The sequence below is a fragment of the Capricornis sumatraensis genome, chromosome 16, assembly GCF_032405125.1.
Source record: "Capricornis sumatraensis isolate serow.1 chromosome 16, serow.2, whole genome shotgun sequence".
NCBI lineage: Eukaryota > Metazoa > Chordata > Mammalia > Artiodactyla > Bovidae > Capricornis > Capricornis sumatraensis.
In genome coordinates, this window is record NC_091084.1 from 37,556,307 (window position 1) to 37,574,427 (window position 18,121).

Consider the following 18,121-nt stretch of genomic DNA (forward strand, 5'->3'; position numbering starts at 1 on the left):
TGCTGCTAAGTCGCTTCAGTCATGTCCTACTCTGTGCAACCCCATAGACAGCAGCCCACCAGGCTCCCGTCCCTGGGATTCTCCAGGCAAGAGTATTGGAGTGGGTTGCCATTGCCTTAATGCATGAAAGTGAAAAGTGAAAGTGAAGTTGCTCAGTCATGTCTGATTCCTCGCGACCCCATGGACTGCAGCCCACCAGGCTCCTCCATCCATGGGATCCCCACAGTTACTCCTAAATAAATTACTGTCAAGTAAGAGGAAACAGATTGTCTACTAAGGCCCCTAGCAGTGGCAGACACCAGATGTGCGAGGATATCCCCGGATGGGTACCAGGCCCAGATGGAGGGAGGGAGACAGAAGGACAGCAAGTGGGTCCCGTCAGCTGAGTTTCTAATCCTAATAGACTCGGTCACTTGAATTCCTAAGTTGTAGCACCTTAAAAGCCTCACATTAAGAGGGGACAAAGAGAAAGTTATTTCTTAGAAAAGAGAGAGTGCTAATATCCTGAGAGAGAGAAGAAACATTTTATGTCAATCTGAAATGGAAATGAAAACACAGAAATTTGGGAGCATTTTACTAGATAAGCAAATGGTCTTGAACACTACCTTCTAAGAAGTTCTATATTACTGATTTTTGTAACGACTCTGATTCATCCCCAGAAAGGTCACATTTATATTCAGTATTCCATGAAGGCAGTGAAGAACATCCTTTTAGAAAGCTTTCCATCAAAAAGTTTAAGAGCTTTCTGAAAGTGCCCTTTTTGTGTAGAAATACCTCATTCCTTGCCTGACGGTGCTGGATAAATGAGGCATTGCTCAGTTGGACTCCCTGCTTTTGCTATTTCAGTATCAAAAACATATCATCCAGAAAAAAAGCTTCAGTGACAGAAAGGAAAGAGTTTTTGCTAAGAGGAAAAAATCCCCAAAGCATATCTCAATTTGAAACTGATTTCTTCCTAGGAAGCGAGCCAGGGTCAGCCCCTGGGAGAGTAGACAAGCACACGGCCCCTCACTTGGGCAAAGGACGGTGACACAGAATGAAGGACCCCACCCTCTGCCCGCTGGGTTCCCATGTCCTGCCTGGGAAGTTCAGCTGTCCCTGGTTCCCCAGGATTCATTCTCCTCCCTCCCTTCCCCCACCACACAGCCCCTGCCCCTGCCGGAGCCAGCGCAGTCTGTTTTTGTGAATTCTTGTGGTCAGTGTGTTCTGTGACTGTATGTGACTGTGTACGTACACATAATTTGCCAGTTTGAAGAGCAGAATTTGGCTGGATTCTACTTCTTTCTAGGATTGACCTACATATATTTCCCTTTCACCTGCCTGGGAGGCAGTAAGCAATTTGCCTATTGCCTTCCAGAGTGCCAGGCCTTCCGTCCAGGGCTGACTTCCCCCAAGATAAAGAAGACAGTGGTCCCTGTCCTCCACTGTGCCACCCAAGAGAGCAGGGGAACGGGTGGGGTGGGTCTGCAGCCCAGACTCTGCCCTCAGCTCAGGGCGTGAAGATGGCTTCTCCCTTGACCTTGACCTTTGGATCTGAGTACACAGATTTTGAATTCTGAGGGGAATATTTGCTAATCTATTTCTGCTTCTGATTCACACTGACAAACTGGATAGAGTAGGAAGGAAGTGAGGGCCGTTTCTCCAGCAGCTGTGTGTCCATCTGTAGTGGGACCCTCTGTGTAGTGCGCACACCATCTCTCTCTGCTGTAGCCAGCTCCACCCTCCATTTCTCTGGCCAGATCTGCAAACCAGAGTCCAGCAAGATAGCCTCCCCTACAAGGGGCATTTGACCTGGCCATCCCTGACCATGGTTTGGCCATTGGAGTGCACCTGTGAAAAAGGTCTCTCTGCTCCTGCAGTTTTTGACAAAGAAGGAGACTTGGTGGAAATGAAAACATGGCCTAGAGATATGCTGTTTAATTTCACGGAGGCCAGTGAGTGAAGGGCGACATGTTGCCCACACCGGTCCAGGAAGAGATGGCAGATCCTGTGGAATTCTGCTGGCCCCTAAGCCCACACCGGTCCAGGAAGAGATGGCAGATCCTGTGGAATTCTGCTGGCCCCTAAGCCCACACTGGTCCGGGAAGAGATGGCAGATCCTGTGGAATTCTGCTGGCCCCTAAGTGTGGGTGGTTTTGCCTGCTGCTTCGCGGTTTCTTTTCCTGAGAGGGCAGGGTAACTTGTCTTGCAGGTTCAGACTAACCTCAGCTATTCAGGGATCAGTTGAAAACTCCAGCCAGGAATCACCCAGGTGCTTTTTCCTTTGACCAGATCCTCTTGCTAAACGGTGGAGAATGAGGAAGGCTGATCGTATTCATGGGGTGTGGGCTGCTCAGACTTCCTTGAACTAAGGGCTAAATGATGCCCAAGGGATTTGCTAGTTCTTCTTGGTCCACTCACTCCATAGCCCCGGGCAGGGGTCATGGACTTCTGTTAATTATGTTTGACCCCAGATTTAGTAGCAAAACTCTCTCTTATCAGTGGCAAATCTTCTATGATTCATACTAAACTCATTTGAACCAAATTTAAACATTTACTATTGATTCTTAACTTGAAAGTCTATATTTTCTTTGAGAAATTTGTAAGTATTAGTAAGATCTCATTTATTTTTTCCCTGAAATGAAATAAGCATAAAATTAAAGCAGATATTGCCCATGTTTCTTCTCTTTCCGTGCCGTGACCCTCCTTACCACTGCCGAGATTTCTATACCTGTCTGTTGTAGGGCGAACTTTCCCTTCTGAGTTCTGATTCTGAACCCCATGGTTAAGTCTTCTCTAAATTGTTCACCTCCCAGATGACAGGCCGGGATCTCCTCAAGGACCGCAGTCTGAAGCCGGTGAAGATCGCCGAGAGTGACATTGACGTGAGTGAGCAGGGTGACAGGCTGACCCCTCACCTGCCCGCCACCCCCACGCCCGGGGTGGGCTGCTTCAGGCAGGGTTTGGATGGTTCCGTAGCCAAAGGCTTTTGGGTCACTCTACAGGGCTGTGCCCTTTCCTCATGCCCCCAGGCCCTCTTCAGCCTGTTCTTGTTCACAGGTGAAGCTGAGCGTCTTCTGTGAACAAGATAGGGTCCTCCAGGACTTGGAAGACAAGATGCGAGCCCTTAAGGAGAACAAAGTGTGTATCAGTTTTGGGAATCTCGGGCTGGGCGGTGGGGCTTTAGTCATCTTGTCTTTCCTCAATACAGGCTGGGCTCTCGTGTTAGTATTGGACAGCAGGTATTACTTTATCTAGAACAGTGTCTTTGAATTTTAAGGGTATCTTGTGGGATTTCTGTCTGAACCCAGAGGAAGCCTTGTGGGGCAACCTCAGCCTACTTATTCCAAATACCATCTCCCCAACCTTAATTCTGCCCTGACCCAGCTCTCCCCAGCAGCCCTGAGAGGTAGGCCTGGCTTGTAGTGACGATGCCACACCCCTGAACCCCAGGGATGGGGGGCCGCCTTGGGGGAAGTGGCCAGAGTCGTAATGCGGCAGAGGTTGTCTCTTCCTAAGCCTCCTTTCCTCTAAGGATCCTGGCTGTAGAGGAAGCAAGTCTGGAGCGAAGGAATGGGCTGGTAGCCACTGATATTTGGTCTCTTAGACACTTTGTTTGAACTTTTTCCTGCATTTTAACAAGGCATTATATTCATGATTCTCAAAAGTTTATAAAAAACATGGTTTTTTTTTTTTTTTTATAAAAAAGGTTGGTTTACTGTAGTTTAAATACATAAATTGAACATTCAAATATCTTGAACTTTAGAAATAAAAATTTAACATTCAAGCAGGAGTATAGTTTATAAGGAACACCCAAGAAAGGTAATCAGTCATCTAATCCAGAATATTGAAAAGATCACTTAATGGTAAATAAAATGGTTTAACCAGCAGTCCTAGTCTGGCCAAGATGTTAATTATGACTGGTTCCATACCTGAGAAGAAATTACTAAATAAATCTCTTAGGCTAAACAACAGCACTTGGCTTATAATTTTCTTCTTCAACAGCTTAGAGAGTTTTCCATCTGTTCTTTGATTTAGCCTCATAGTTTATCCCCTTAAGGAGTGGATGGCCTTATGCCCACTTTATAGACTTTATAGACGATGAAACTGAGGCACAGAACTGTTAGGCTATTTGTCCTAGAAGGCCACCCAGTGGGCAGACAAAGTTAGAGCTGGACTCAGAGGCCTTGACTCTCAGGCCCCTAGCTGGGTGCTGGCCATTCAGTCTTTCTTGGATCCAGCAGGTTTGTTTAGCTTCTGGCCTGGCAGGGGCCCACCAGGGAATGTCTTGCTATCCTCTTGCTCTTTGGCCCTGGTCCGGCTCAGGACCAGCTAGAGTCCGTGCTGGAGGTGTTGCACAGACAGATGGAGCAGTACCGAGACCAGCCCCAGCACCTTGAGAAGATCGCCTATCAGCAGAGGCTGCTGCAAGAGGACCTTGTCCACATCCGGGCCGAGCTCTCCAGAGAGTCCACTGTGCGTAGATGCTCCGCCGGCCCCACCCCTGCCCCCCCAGGATGGGCTGGGAGGGGGCTGCTTTTCTTGTCTCCCAACCTATAGCTGAGAAGGTGGCCAGGGGCGAGAGTCTTGGCATAGAAGAACTCCTCCAGACTGCCTCCTAACAGTAGCTTACTTTGTCAGGGGTGACACGTCCGTCTCTTCCGGTGCCTTAAGGTGCATGCTGTCAGTGCCTCTGGGTGACTGCAGTGACACCCAAGGGGTCAGCTGTCTCAGAGCCGCCTGTACAGCTGTTCCCCTGATCTGTGTGCAGTTAACTCTGAGACATCAGAATTTCTGCTCTTTAATTTGTCTGTCTGATGTGGTGCAGTCCCTTTCTGCCAGAGCTGGGAACCAGAGCACCCAGAGGGGTGGGAGACGGGACACTGCAGGTGGCCTGAGACGCATCAGGCACCCCTTGCCCTCTTCCCCTGTAGTCGGGTCAGCAGTGGTCAGGAGTAGAGGGGTGGGCATGGGATAACTAAGAATCAGAAGCATTTCTTTGATCCACAGGAGATGGAAAATGCCTGGAATGAGTACCTAAAGCTAGAAAGAGATGTGGAGCAGCTCAAGCAGACCCTGCAGGAGCAACACAGAAGAGCCTTTTTCTTCCAGGTGACCCAAGGGCTCTTCATCCCTTCTGAGCTCTGATTTCTTCTTGGAGTCTTCATTTATGGGGGCTGTGAGCCTTATCCAGGGGCCTTCTCTTTGTCCACCTGAACTCAGCCTGCTAATCACCCCAAGCTGTCTCTTGGGGAACACTTGCCACTGCCAGGCTGTCATGAGAAGCGTCACTTCAACTCCCCCTGCGTCTCTGCTCTCAGAGACAAGCTCCTTGGCATTTTTCTAAGGGTTTCTCTACTAATCATCTGGGGAAACAGCCTCAAGAGGAGACGTTACTGAGAACCTTTCAGGGGCTGGAGGGTGATCTGTGTTCCTTGTCCTTGGCCCTGTCTTGGCTTCCTAACTGCTCACTTAGCAGCAGGAAGCCCTGTCTCCTCTCCCCTCCCTGACTCCTGAGGATAGATGCTATCAAGCCCTCACTGGATCAGTAGTGTGAATTCAGGCCAAATGGGGCGATACCCATTGCTGTGGCCCCTGCCTCACTCAGGCCTTAGAGCCCTGCCTTCCCTACCTTAAAACCAGGCCACCCCGTTGATAGTTGCCTCTGCCTCCAAAGGTGAGAGAAAGGCCCTGTGTGGTTTTCCTTCTTCAGGTTGGGTCTTCCAGCTGCCAGTATTCCGCCATTGGAGCGCCCAACCAGGCTTCCACCCCACCCTCAAAATTCCGAAAATGGAAAATAACCTGCTTTTGAACTCAGCCTCAGATCTGTACCCCCTCTTCAGGACCCTGACATAATCCTATTTATTTGAAGTCAGCAAGCATTGAATTGAGGCTTCTTGTGTACGAGGCACCATGCTGGGCCAGCTTTGGGGCGAGGCTTGCTAATTGGTGAACTAGTTCTAGCCAGGCCTCTTCGTTCAAGTGATTTAATGAAGGTGTTGACTCTCTGCACATCAGCATCACCCCAGAAAACTGAAGGAATTTGGGAGAAGGTTTAGGTTTGTGGACTAGGAGGCTTTTCCCAGACCCTGCTGTGCTTTTACTCACCACTTCAAGCTGGTCCCAGAGAGCTTGCTCCAGGACCACATGGAGGAGATTCTTGCCTGTAGTTCAGGATTGGCCTGTGAGGTTACCTAGAATTTGTTTATCTCCTGTGGCTATTGGGTTTTCCCATAATTTTCCTTCATTTGAGCTATTTCCTATTCTTTTTGTATCCCCAGATTTAGCATGGTGGTTTAAAAATAAATAGGTGGATATTCTTGGCAGAGTCCTTCAAATGATTGCTTCTAGTGACTAGTTCCTTGAACTATTTCGTTACACTTGTCTTCTTGGACTTCAACCATCCACATTAATTTCAGCAGTAATTTTTCTTTTTTTAGCTTTTCATTCCTTTTGTTTCTTTAATTGTACCAATGACACACAAATGCGTCTCTCTGAGAAGTCCACACAATGAGAAACAAGATCAGAAAAAGACACAAAAGCTCCCCTTCCTCCCTTCCTTCCTTCTCTGTCCTGGTCCCGTCACCTTCCCTGCATGTGGTCAGTGCCATTAGTTTGCAGTGCTGCCTTCCAGACCATGACCTGTGCATTTCCAAATGAACACACGCATGTAGTATCATATAAGTTATTGGGGGAGGCAGTTGGGTTTACTTAAAGAGGAATCATACTTAACACGTTGTTTGGTAACTTGCTTCTTTGTCATAACTTTATGTTATGGAAATCTTTCCAGGAAAGATACCCCCAAGTTTATGCTGCCCCACATGATAGCTATTTAAACTGAAACATGAATTAATTAAAGTGAACTAAATTAAAAATGTATTCCTTAGTCACACCAGAATCATTTCATGTGCTCAGTAGCCACATGTGGCTAGTGGCGTCTGTATCGGACAGCAGACGTTATAGAAGATTTCCGTAATCTCAGAAATCGTGTTAGACTTTGTTGGTCTACGTGAATGGAATTAGTTCTTGACTGCTGCATAGCATTTCATAGGTGGATATCCCACACTTTATTTAGCCCTTCCTCTTCTGATGGGCATTTGCGTTATTTGCAGTGTTTTGCTTTCGTAAATGGTGTCACAATGAGCATCCATGTAATTGCCTATCAGAACTTACTTATGGCTCAGTCGTGTCCAACTCTTTGCAACCCCATGGACTACAGCCTACCAGGCTCCTCCGTCCATGGGATTCTCCAGGCAAGAGTACTGGAGTGGGTTGCCATTGCCTTCTCCAGGGGATCTTCCCAACCCAGGGATCGAACCCAGGTCTCCCACATTGCAGGCAGATGCTTTAACCTCTGAGCCACCAGGGAAGGTGACTTATTTATGAGCATTTATCTAAAATAAGCTCCTAGGAGTGGACTTGTTGAGTTGAAATGAGTATACATAGTTTTTAATTTGTGAGTTTTTTTTTAATTGAAGTATGATGAGTTCACTGTGTTGTGCCAATCTCTGCTGTATAGTGAAGTAACTCAGTTATACATATACATTCTTTTTTAATACTCTTTTTCCATTGTGGTTTATCACAGGATATTGAATATAGTTCCCCACGCTAGGCATTAAGACCTTGTTGTTTATCCATTCTAAATATAATAGTTTGCATCTACCAACCCAAAACTCCAGTCCACCATTCTCCCTCCCTCCCTCACCCTTGGCAACAAGAACTCTTGATCTCCGTGTCTACAAGCCAGTTTCTGTCTTGCAGACGCGTTCGTTTGTGCCATATTTTAGATTCCACATATGTTGTTGTGTCCCAATCTTTGTGACCCCATGGACTCTAGCATGGCAGGCTTCTCTGTCCTCCACTGTCTCCCAGAGTTCACTAAAATTCATGACCATCCAGTCCGAGATGCTGTCTAACCACCTTGTCCTCTGCTGCCCTCTTCTCCTTTTGCCTGCAATCTTTCCTAGCATCAGTATCTTTTCCAATGAGTTGGCTCTTCGCATAAGGTGGCCAAAGTATCACGTATAAGTGATATCATGTGATAGTTTTCTCTTTCTGACTTAAGTATGATAATCTCTAGTTGCATCCATGTTGCTGCAAGTGGCATTATTTTGTGCTTTTTTGTGGCTGAGTAGTATTCCACTGTATATACGTACCACATCTTCTTTACCCATTCATCTGTCAGTGGGCACAGGTTGTTGCCATGTTCTGGCTATTGTGAATAGTGCTGCTATGAACATATGGGTACACATATCTTTTTGAATTATAGTTTTTTCTGAGTATAGTCCCAGGAATGGGATTGCTAGACCATATGGTAGTTCGTTTAGTTTTCTGAGGAAGCTCCATACCATTTTGCATAGTGGCTGCACCAACTTATATTCCCACCTATAGTGTCTGAGAGTTCCCTTTTCTCCACACCCTCTCCAGCATTTGTTAGTTGTAGGCTTTTTAACGATGGCCATGAATTAAGTACACCTCTTAAATGTTAGCAGGTAACTCAAAACCACCGTCTAAAAGGCTGCACTCATTTGCTCTCCCACTCACAGTGTATGAGCGTACTGAACTGTTTGCCCAAATCCTTGCCAACACTTGATGTTATCAACGTCCTTAGTTTTTGCCAGTCTGCCTGCTAAAAAAGGACATCTGGCTTTTATTACCTTTTATTTAATTACTAGTAGGTTAAATATCTTTTCATGATTATTGGCTATTTGTGTTTCTACTGTGCCTTAGTTCTTGGTGACTTAACACACAGCAGGCCTGGAATCCTTTTTCCCCCTCCCCCAAACAAATGGGTACAACATGCAGGTCTTGTCACAGGCTTTGTAGAGAACTTAGTCCTGTAAGTTACTAGGAGATAGGCCAGTCTGAAGCCAGGGCCCTGCAGCTTGATTTCTACCTCGCCTAGTGGCATTGCTCATGCTTTCCCTGAGTGCCACAGTGCCCTGGGAAGCTCACAAAGCCTTCCTTTGAGTAGACTCAGTGTTAACTTCTTTGGCGTAATTCTAGGCCAGGCAAGCTGTGAGCGTCCTAAATAAATCATTGACACTGGAGATAGGCTTGCAGCCCCATATGCAAATTCTCAGTAATGAGGCTTGGAAACTCACCTCTCTTGAGCCAGCGTTGGCTGTGAGAAAGCCCACAGCCTTTTCAGCCAAGATAAGTGGCTTTATTTATGAAGATCCTCACGGCCACCTGAGTAGGGAAACCAGAGGATAAAAGAACTTGCAGGTGACTATGAGAGTCAGTGATAGGTGAGGCTACCTGTAGGTGTCCCTACTTCCGGACAGTGAGTTCAGACCTTTGCTGAATGAAGTCCATAGGAGCCTTCCAGCCCAGTGTGATGCGAGGACACAGGAATGAAACCCCACTCTGCTGCTCCCCCTAAAGCTTCCTTTACCTTGTCGTTCAGTTCTGAAATTCCATCGTCCTTGGAGAAAGATACACGTTTTCTGGGCTTTGCTTTTCTCTGCTCTTCTCTTACATGTTGGGATGACAGAGAAAATGAGGGCAGGATTGTGAATTGACAGGTAGAACTATGCCACGTGGACTGCAAGGGGAGGAGAGACAGCGAGGACCTTAACCCCACACCTCTCCTTTTCCAGCCCTCTGCTTGGGGTCTTCAGCTCTAGAGATAATCCCCTTAGCTCAGTAACATGTCTGTCTTAGGACCCTTGTACCCTAAGGGGAAGCTGAGCATTAAGCCTGCTGTTTGCACATCAGCCCTGAGGATGTGCACCGATGTTGGACGGGCAGAGAGACTAGAAGAGCCCCGCTTAGGAGGGAGGCTTCAGATGTCTGTTGTCCTGGCTCTTGGGCAGTATTTGGTCAGGGAATTTTATGTGATTGGTCCTTTACTTATTCAACATTCATGTACTGAGAAGCTGCTCAGTGCCGGGCCCTATGGGGAGGTATCCAGAAGCAGTGATCCACAAATATTACACACATGCGAACTCTTCCAGTTGAGGCTGGCAGGGAACCTTGAGAGGAAATACGGGTGTGGAGGCTTCCTTTTTAAGTCCATGAGGTGGGACATGATAATTTTAAAGTTAAAAGAATACCGTATCTGATGTTTAAACAACTCCATTAAAAGATGCCCACGATCCCTTCGTCGAGCAGATCCTGCTCACCTCTTTCTAGGGCATCTTCCCAGGTGGTTTTGGTTGTAACTTATCCCAGTGTGCACATGGTCCTGTAGCCTGGCCCTTTTCCCACTGAACTTTATTAAAAAAGAAAAAAGCTTTATCATGTGATTCACATACCATGAAATTCGCTATTTTAGGTATACAATTCACTGATTTGTTAGTGAATCCACAGAGCTGTATAACCATCCCCGCAATCAGGTGTGTAACATTTCCATCTTGCCCCTAAAGAAACGTGGTCCTGTTTACAGTCCCTCCTCATCCCCACCCCAACTCTCCACCCCTGCCCTAGCCAGCCGCTGCTCTGCTTTCTATATGGACTTACCTATTCTGGACATTTCATAGAAATGAAACCATAAATATGCGGCACTTATGTGTCTGGCTTCTTTCACTTGGCATAATGTTTTCAAGGTTCCTCCATGTTATAGCAGATGTAGTACTTCATTCCTCTTTATCGCCAAATGATGTCTACTCTGTCCATTATATTACACCCCAAATCCCAGGACTCAGCTCTGTCATTAAAAAGATGCTCTTTATATTCTGGGGATCATGTCACTTCGCGTCCTTGCCTTCTCTTCCCTTCTGCCGTGGTTGCCTGAGACAGTCTGTTTTTTAAATTGTTAAATATACCTAATGTAAAAGTTCACCATAACCATTTAAGGATACACTTTGGTACCGTTAAGTGTATTCACATTGCTGTACACTCAGTCTTCAGAATGATTTTCATCTAGCAAACCCGAAACTCTGTACACATTAACCAACAATCCCTCTTCCCACTTCTCCCAGCCTCTGGCAACCAGCCTTCTGCTTTCTGTCTCTGAATGTGGCTGGTCTAGATAGCCTCATAGAATCACTCTGTATTTTAGGCAGTCTTTTCTTAAATGGGGTGCAAACAGGCGAGGTGTACTGGCAAGAGCTCCTCTGAGATTCCTCGCCTGGACCTGGGGCTTGTCCCACGTCTGCATTTGTCCAGGAAGCTGTGAAGCAGTCTTGTCTCTAGCCCTAGTGGGGTTTCCCATGGGGATACCGTCCTGCAAAGTGAGGGGCTCTGTCTGAAATGACAACGGAAAACCTAGGAAGAAGCCTCTGGTGAGGAGCTAAGAAGGGAATGAACTCCCACCTCCTCTTCCTCAGGAGAAATCGCAGATACAGAAGGATCTCTGGAGGATTGAAGACGTCATTGCAGGCCTGAGTGCAAATAAAGAGAACTTCAGAATCCTGGTGGAATCGGTCAAGAATCCAGGTGAACCGAACATCTTCCGGGGGCAGGGCTGTCAGAGGCCAGCACCCAGCGCTAGGGGGTGGCCCCGGGAAGGTTGGGTCTTCGGGGTATAAGTCGCTGCTCTTGTCCTCTGAGGAAGGTCTTCGTTCCATCACACCCTTCCCTCCCCTCCATGCCCCTCAGAGAGAAAAACGGTGCCTTTGCTTCCTCACCCGCCTGTGCCTTCACTCTCGACCTCTGAGAGCAAGCCGCCCCCGCAGCCCAGCCCTCCCACCAGCCCTGTGCGGACCCCTCTGGAGGTTCGACTCTTCCCCCAACTGCAAACCTATGTGCCGTACCGACCTCACCCGCCCCAGCTGAGGAAGGTGACGTCCCCGCTTCAGTCACCAACCAAGACCAAGCCCAAAGTGGTGAGTATTGAGGACTGGGAGCTGAGCGCTGTCCCTTCCTCTCTGGCAGGCGAGTGTCCCACCCTGTCCTCAGGTCCACTTCTCTCAGGAGAGCAGCTTTTAGGGAAACTTGGTCGGACAGAACCAGCCAGAGCCTTGTGGTAGGGGGCCCTGCCATCCTGCTTTGTCTCCCAGAACTGGAAAGGCCCCTAGAAGTGGCCTAGTCTAGCCCTCCCATTTTGCATTTGGGAAGACCGAGGCAGGGCCAGAGAAGTGACTGCACCGAGTAAGGCATGGTTTATGATCTGTGTTGTGCAGGGAAGAGTGTGGCTGCCCCATGCGGGGTTCTGTGCACACTCGTAGTTAAATCGGTGGACACGGAGTGCCTCTTAGCGGCAGAGAATCTTTACCTGCAGCTGAGCACGGTGCTGGGTTATGAGGATGCATGCAGTCTGCACAGTGACCTCATGGAGTATAGGCAGGAAGGTCAGTATTCCCATTCCACAGATAAGAGAACTGAGGCCCAAGGTGTTCAAAATTTGCTTGAGGCCTCCATATTAGCAAATCCAGTCCACGTCTTCTGACCATTCATTGTGCCATCTGACATCTAACTGGACATTCAGCCCTGATGTTCAGGTCAGTATGCAGCCCGTGTGGTTGCCTGAGCCAGCACCTTGGCTTGCCTGGCACGGAAAGGAGCCAAGCCCTTGGCTGAGTCTGGGAGCACAGGAGGCTCTAGGGAAATAGAAGATGCAGTCAGGGACTGTGATAGCTCATTTCCAGGGCCAGGCCAGCCTTGGCTGGAAAGCGTGAGGGGCCTGATCCAAGCGACAGGGAAGCCATAGCAGAAAGGACCTTGGAATGGAGACCTCCAGGTTTTTGCCAACAAGGGCTTGGAGGAGCTGTCGCTGGGCACCATGTACACTTAGGACGTCTGGCAAGATCCATGCACAGTGCTGGCTAAAACACATGAGTTCCCATACCTGGTCTTTACCATCCACCTGCTTCCAGCCATGGTCTAGAGCCCAGAGCTAGAAGACAGGTGCTAGGACCTTGGGTCGCTGTGAACTTTATCTTGAGATTGCCTTCCCTCTCCCAGATCTAAGAGTCACGGAGCACCAGTCACAAGGCAGGAGGTAGAAAATAGCAAAACAAATAGCAAGAGTAGCTGGGGCAGACGCTGCTGCCATAAGGCCCGATGCCTGCCCCCTGGGACCAGGAGCAAAGGGAAAAAGGCCTGGCAGCAGGACTGCCTGGACTCCAGCCCTGCCGCCCCTCTGGGACAGCTCCCTCCCGATCTGAGCATCCTCAGTTTCCCCTCGTGCAGAGCAGGCAGCGTGAAATAGACGATTACAGAGGCTCCTCTTCACACTGGGTTGCTGTTGCTCAGAGGCAAGGCTTTTCAGCTTGGTTGGGGGGTCAGGCTCATGGGAGAGGGTGGTGTAAAACCCTCCTTCTAGTTGGATATGTGTTCACCAGTTTCACTGTTTTTTATTGTTTCAGATTTATTTTGTATTTATATTGTTTTATGTTTATTTTTGTGAATAATGATATTCATCCTGTAATTGGCGTAAAGCATGAATATATAATTTAATAAATAATAAAAAAGAGACTCCACATTTCATACCAACACTCAGACCAAGAAATAGGACTTGGCCAGTGATCAGAAGCCCTTGGGCCTATGGGTCCCTTTCCAGCGCAGGCTTTTTTCTCTTTCTGCCCGAGGTAACCACTATCTTGACTTTTTAGATAATTTCCTTGCTTTTTTTGTTTTGTTTCGATACCTATATTTTCATCCTGAACACTTTGCCCATCTATCATAACTGTATTTATTCTTTCTTGTATCCTTTCAACATTGTGAAGTTCATCCCATTGCTGCATGTAGCTATAGTTCTTTCATTTTTATTTGATTTTTTTAAAATTTAATATCTTAAGGATATAAAAAAGTTTGTAATAAAATGTCTCCCTTCCACCCTCTATCTCCAGACATTCTGTTCCCTTCAGTCAAAAGCAATCAATGGTTTATGTTTATCTTTCCTGGGGGATTTTTAGGATTTGGTGATTCTGAGATCTTGTTCAAGCTTGGAAACCATGGATGCTCAGAGAACCTCTGAGTATCTCGGGTAGGCAGCTTAACCTTCTATCTGAAGTCTGAGGTCTGTCTCTCTAGAAGAATGTTGATAGACCTTTGCAAAACAAGCTTGAAGTTCCCTTTCCTGACCTCTGAAAAAATCTGAAAACCAAAGCAAAATTAGGCTAAGAAAGAGGGAGTTCAGGAGGAGAGAGTCTGGATGGTCATTTGTCCCAGGAGTGGGTGTTCATGGCAGTCGGGGGCCAGGCTGTCAGCCTGTAGGAGGCCACAGCCCTTGGAGAGCTTTGTGGACAGGGCAATTCAAGGAAAATAGTTACATTCATCCCAGCCAAGGGAGTGGGCTGCAGAGAAGGCAGTGAGTCACCCATCCTGACAGCCTGCTCAGTGCCTGGGTCAGGCAGGAGGAAAGATTTCATAACCATGCACATTTCTGATAGAAAGGGCAGGAGGATGTAGATGGTCCTCACTCAGATCTGCAGCCTGCTGAAAAATCCAGAGATCGTGCAGGGATATAAGCCAGCTCCGTCTAAGCAGGGTGGAGTGCTGTCCTATACAGATGAGCGCGTGAAGTGAGAGCGTGGACCCATGTCCTGAGTTCTGGGTTATGTGTAGCTAACACTTGGAAACTTGTGTATAGTTAGCACTTGGAAGATGTATGAGTCCAAGGGAAGGATGGGGTTGGAGCAGAGTTGTACCCACCCTCACAGCTCAACCAGGGGAAATGTTGGCATCTTTGGACTGAAGTGGTCGTGCCCCGCAGGCCCCAGGTGGCCTGCTCCAGCCCTTTGGGCCACTCGGCATCCTCTCACCGGGCGCTGGTTGTGGTTTTGTTTCTGAGCAGGAAGACGAGGCACCTCCCAGGCCCCCGCTCCCCGAGCTCTACAGCCCGGAGGACCAGCCCCCGGCCGTGCCCCCGCTGCCGAGGGAGGCCACGATCATCCGGCACACTTCAGTGAGGGGCCTCAAGCGGCAGTCGGACGAGAGGAAGCGAGATCGGGAGCAGGGACAGTGTGTGAACGGGGACTCCAGGGTGAGCAAGGAGGCCCCTTGGGGTGCCCGCCGAGTGTGGGGAGAGGGAAGGCGGCCGGACCCGGGGCGGCTGTGACGGCCTCCGACTGCCCGCAGGTGGAGCTCCGGTCATATGTCAGCGAGCCAGAGCTGGCCACCTTCAGCGGGGACACGGTCCCATCCTCCCTGGGCCTTGTGGGCTCTGAGAGCAGGTACCAGACGCTGCCAGGCAGAGGTAAGGCGCGACTTTCTACGGAGTCTTCCCAGGGACCCCCACCGCAGCCGCACCACCGCCCGCCCCCAGCCCTCACCCAGTCCTTGCAACTCCTCTGCCTGCGGCGTGGGGCCTCCATGGGGTAGCAGCTGTCTGGGGCCTCTGGGCTGTAGACAAGGCGTGTCCTTCTTACCTCTGGTTCACATCCTGATTCTCATCCTCTTTTATTACATCTGCCCCTGGGAACAGTGGTAATCGTGGTTGTTGTTATAAGCCCTTTATAGTCACTTAGTGAAGATTCATAATAATCCTGTGAGAGAAGTACTGTTGTTATCCCCATTCTTAGAGGTAAGAAAACCAAGGCCCAGAGAAATGAAATAACTTGCCGATTAGCCACTAAGGGATAGAGTCAGAGTACAATGCCACTGCCCTGGCTGTAGAGCCGCTGCACCCTACAGGCTGGGCTGTGGGCTGTCTGCCGTCAGCTTGATCATCTCGGGTCTTCCGTAGGTTTTCTTGGCATCTATGTCACTCTAAGACTTTAAGCAAACACATGTTTCTTCTCCTTTGGGCCCTCTTCTCTCTCTTCTCCCCTATCCCTCTGAGATTGGGGTGGGAACACACAGGCCCTTAGGCTCACCCATGCCTCATTTTCCCCCATAGCCAGATTCTCTTCCTCAGAAATCATTTTAAAGGGAGGCTGCCTGGAACCCCTGAGCAGGTTAGCCACACTCCCCCCATTTGATGGAAGGTCAGGTGCTTTCCTTCATAGACAGGGTGTGGAAACAGGAAGCCACACAGCTGTGGTTTGGGCAGCTGTGGGGTTATGTGGCTTCCAGCCCACCATGCTGACTAGGCTTGCTGTGGCCTTAGCTGGTCCCAGCAGGGGACTGGCTCTTGCTGAGCTGGGCCACAGCGACCCCTGGCATTGTGTCTGGGGACCCTGTTCTCTTCATTCAGCCTAGATGTGTTCGTCAATGGCGGTGTTAGAGGCCTGTGGGGCGGGACAGATCTTTGTTGCTCAGGAGTCTCTGGGCACTGCAGGACATTCTTCATTCTTTTCCCCATGTGCTAAATGCTAGTGGTGTCAACACGATGCCCATTTCCAGATGTCAGGGACCAGCCTTGATAAGCATGTCGGTAGTGGACAAAGCTTGGACTGTGGCTCCACAGAATCTTGGACAAGTTGCTTAACTTCTCTGAACTTGAGATTGCACACCGTCACAGTGGTTAGGTGTGGCCCTTGTAGGGTCAGTGGGATGAAATCCGTGTGAAGCACATGGCGCGGTGCCTGCCTGTCATATAGTAGGCACTCAGTGAGTGCTTGATGCCTTCTTCCTTCCCTTCTTCATTCATTCATTCAGCTAGTTGTCATTGAGTTTGTCAACAGGCATGTTGACACTGTGGTTAGTGCAGTAACCAGTGCATACAATGAAGAGTGTAGGGAATAACTGATTCTGCCTGGGGCATTTAAAAAGGCTTCTCACAGGCAGGGCATCCAGGTTGGGTCATACAGGATGCATAGGAGTTCATCAAGAAGAAGGGCATTCCTCGCCCTCTGTCCTTTCCTCCTGCCAAGCAGCCCAGTCTTCTGCATGTGAGGGAAGATGTGGGGAGCCCTCAGATCTTCAGGGACCCTGTCTCCTGTTAGGGACAAAGGGCATTCATGAGCTGGCCCCTCATTCCTTACCTGGGGCCTTGCTCTTCTAGGCCCTGGGAGGAAGAAGCATGGGTTGTTGGCTGGGTCCTTGTGGTCCTCTCGTGGGAGTGGGAGGTGATCAAGAAGGGGCTGGTGGCCTGTCCTCCTCACCACAAATCCACTTTCTTCTCTTTCCTCACTAAGGCCTTTCGGGGTCCATGTCAAGGCTCCAGCAATCGTCCACTATTGCTCCCTACGTCACCCTCCGGAGGGGTCTAGATGCTGAAAGCAGCAAGATGACCTACCCTGTGAGTAGGCCTTGAGAAGTTCTGGAAGGGCTCACTGCTCCCTTATGCACAGAGGGAAGGGCTCTGAGGTGGACAGTGACAGGCTGTCCCGTGAGGTGGCCCCAGCCCCTCAGCTCAGTATCCCCGTCACCACATGCTTACGATGCCTTCCCCATTGCCCACCAAGAGGGGCGTCACACCACCCCCTCCATTTCCCAAGGGCCCCCGCCCTTCTCCCCGCTCTCACCCAGTGAGCCACACCCTGAGTTCTGGTCCATCACGCGGTGCAGGTGTGCCCACTGGGCAGGCCTGGGCCTCAGGGTCTGCATCTGCAGGATTGGGTGCTGCCAGAGGGCCTGTGAGGGCTGGGTTGTCATGTCCCTGAGTGTGCTTAGAGGGGAGAGAGAGAGTGTGTGTGTGTGTGTGTGAGAGTGTGTGTATGTGTCTCAGTGTGCTTAGAGGCGAGAGAGAGAGTGTGTGTGTGTGTGCGCGTGCGTGCGTGCATGCGTGTAAGAGAGACCGGGCTGAAGCCAGGTGGCCGGCCGCCCTCTGTTCTTAGCCCAGCCGCCCTGTCTGCTCCCCCTGCCCCTCAGAGACCCAAGAGTGCCTTGGAGCGCCTGTACTCAGGAGACCACCAGCGGGGCAAGATGAGTGCGGAGGAGCAGCTGGAGCGCATGAAGCGGCACCAGAAGGCGCTGGTCCGGGAGCGCAAGAGGACGCTGAGCCAAGGAGAGAGGCCGGGGCTGCCCTCGTCCCGCTACCTCGGCCAACCGCTCCCGGGAGACCTCGGCTCAGTATGTTAGGAGGGTCCAGGCAGGCGGGGCTGGGGCAGGGAGCAGAGCTTCCCCCAGGCCCCCAGACCCAAGCCTGGCTCACCCCCGAGAGAGTGGCTCAGAGAACGCCCCGTGGGCTGTGTGTCCACAAGCCAGGCCACGTCAGTGACTTGGTCAGAGGGTGCCCCGAACTAGAGAAAGGGTGAGGCTGTCACGGCAGGAGCCCAGGAGCCAGAGGAAGCGTCCACGGTCAGGTCTCCAGTCGAGCTTGAGGGAGAGGCCCTTCTTCGGCATTCTGAGTCTCTCACCTGAACCCAGGACTTGGGAAGTACAGAGTTGGAAGAGTGGAGGAGAAAGATGGTGCTATGATTTGAGGAGT

At 49.7% G+C, this 18,121-nt stretch overlaps 1 protein-coding gene across 2 annotated transcripts in view; it reads left to right on the forward strand.

Moving 5' to 3' along the window:
- The window catches only part of PLEKHA7 (pleckstrin homology domain containing A7), a 218,241-nt gene that overhangs the window by 190,767 nt on the left and 9,353 nt on the right, over positions 1–18,121 (forward strand). Inside the window, exons 14-23 of one of the 2 annotated variants that reach the window (XM_068988675.1) lie at positions 2,796–2,864; positions 3,040–3,120; positions 4,306–4,455; positions 4,990–5,091; positions 11,253–11,361; positions 11,524–11,750; positions 14,660–14,851; positions 14,947–15,064; positions 16,887–16,990; positions 17,563–17,763. In XM_068988675.1, coding sequence (XP_068844776.1) covers positions 2,796–2,864; positions 3,040–3,120; positions 4,306–4,455; positions 4,990–5,091; positions 11,253–11,361; positions 11,524–11,750; positions 14,660–14,851; positions 14,947–15,064; positions 16,887–16,990; positions 17,563–17,763 — 1,353 coding nt within the window. Of the gene's footprint in view, positions 1–2,795; positions 2,865–3,039; positions 3,121–4,305; positions 4,456–4,989; positions 5,092–11,252; positions 11,362–11,523; positions 11,751–14,659; positions 14,852–14,946; positions 15,065–16,886; positions 16,991–17,562; positions 17,773–18,121 lie in introns of those variants that run through there. The other variant, XM_068988676.1, reaches the window with a different exon arrangement.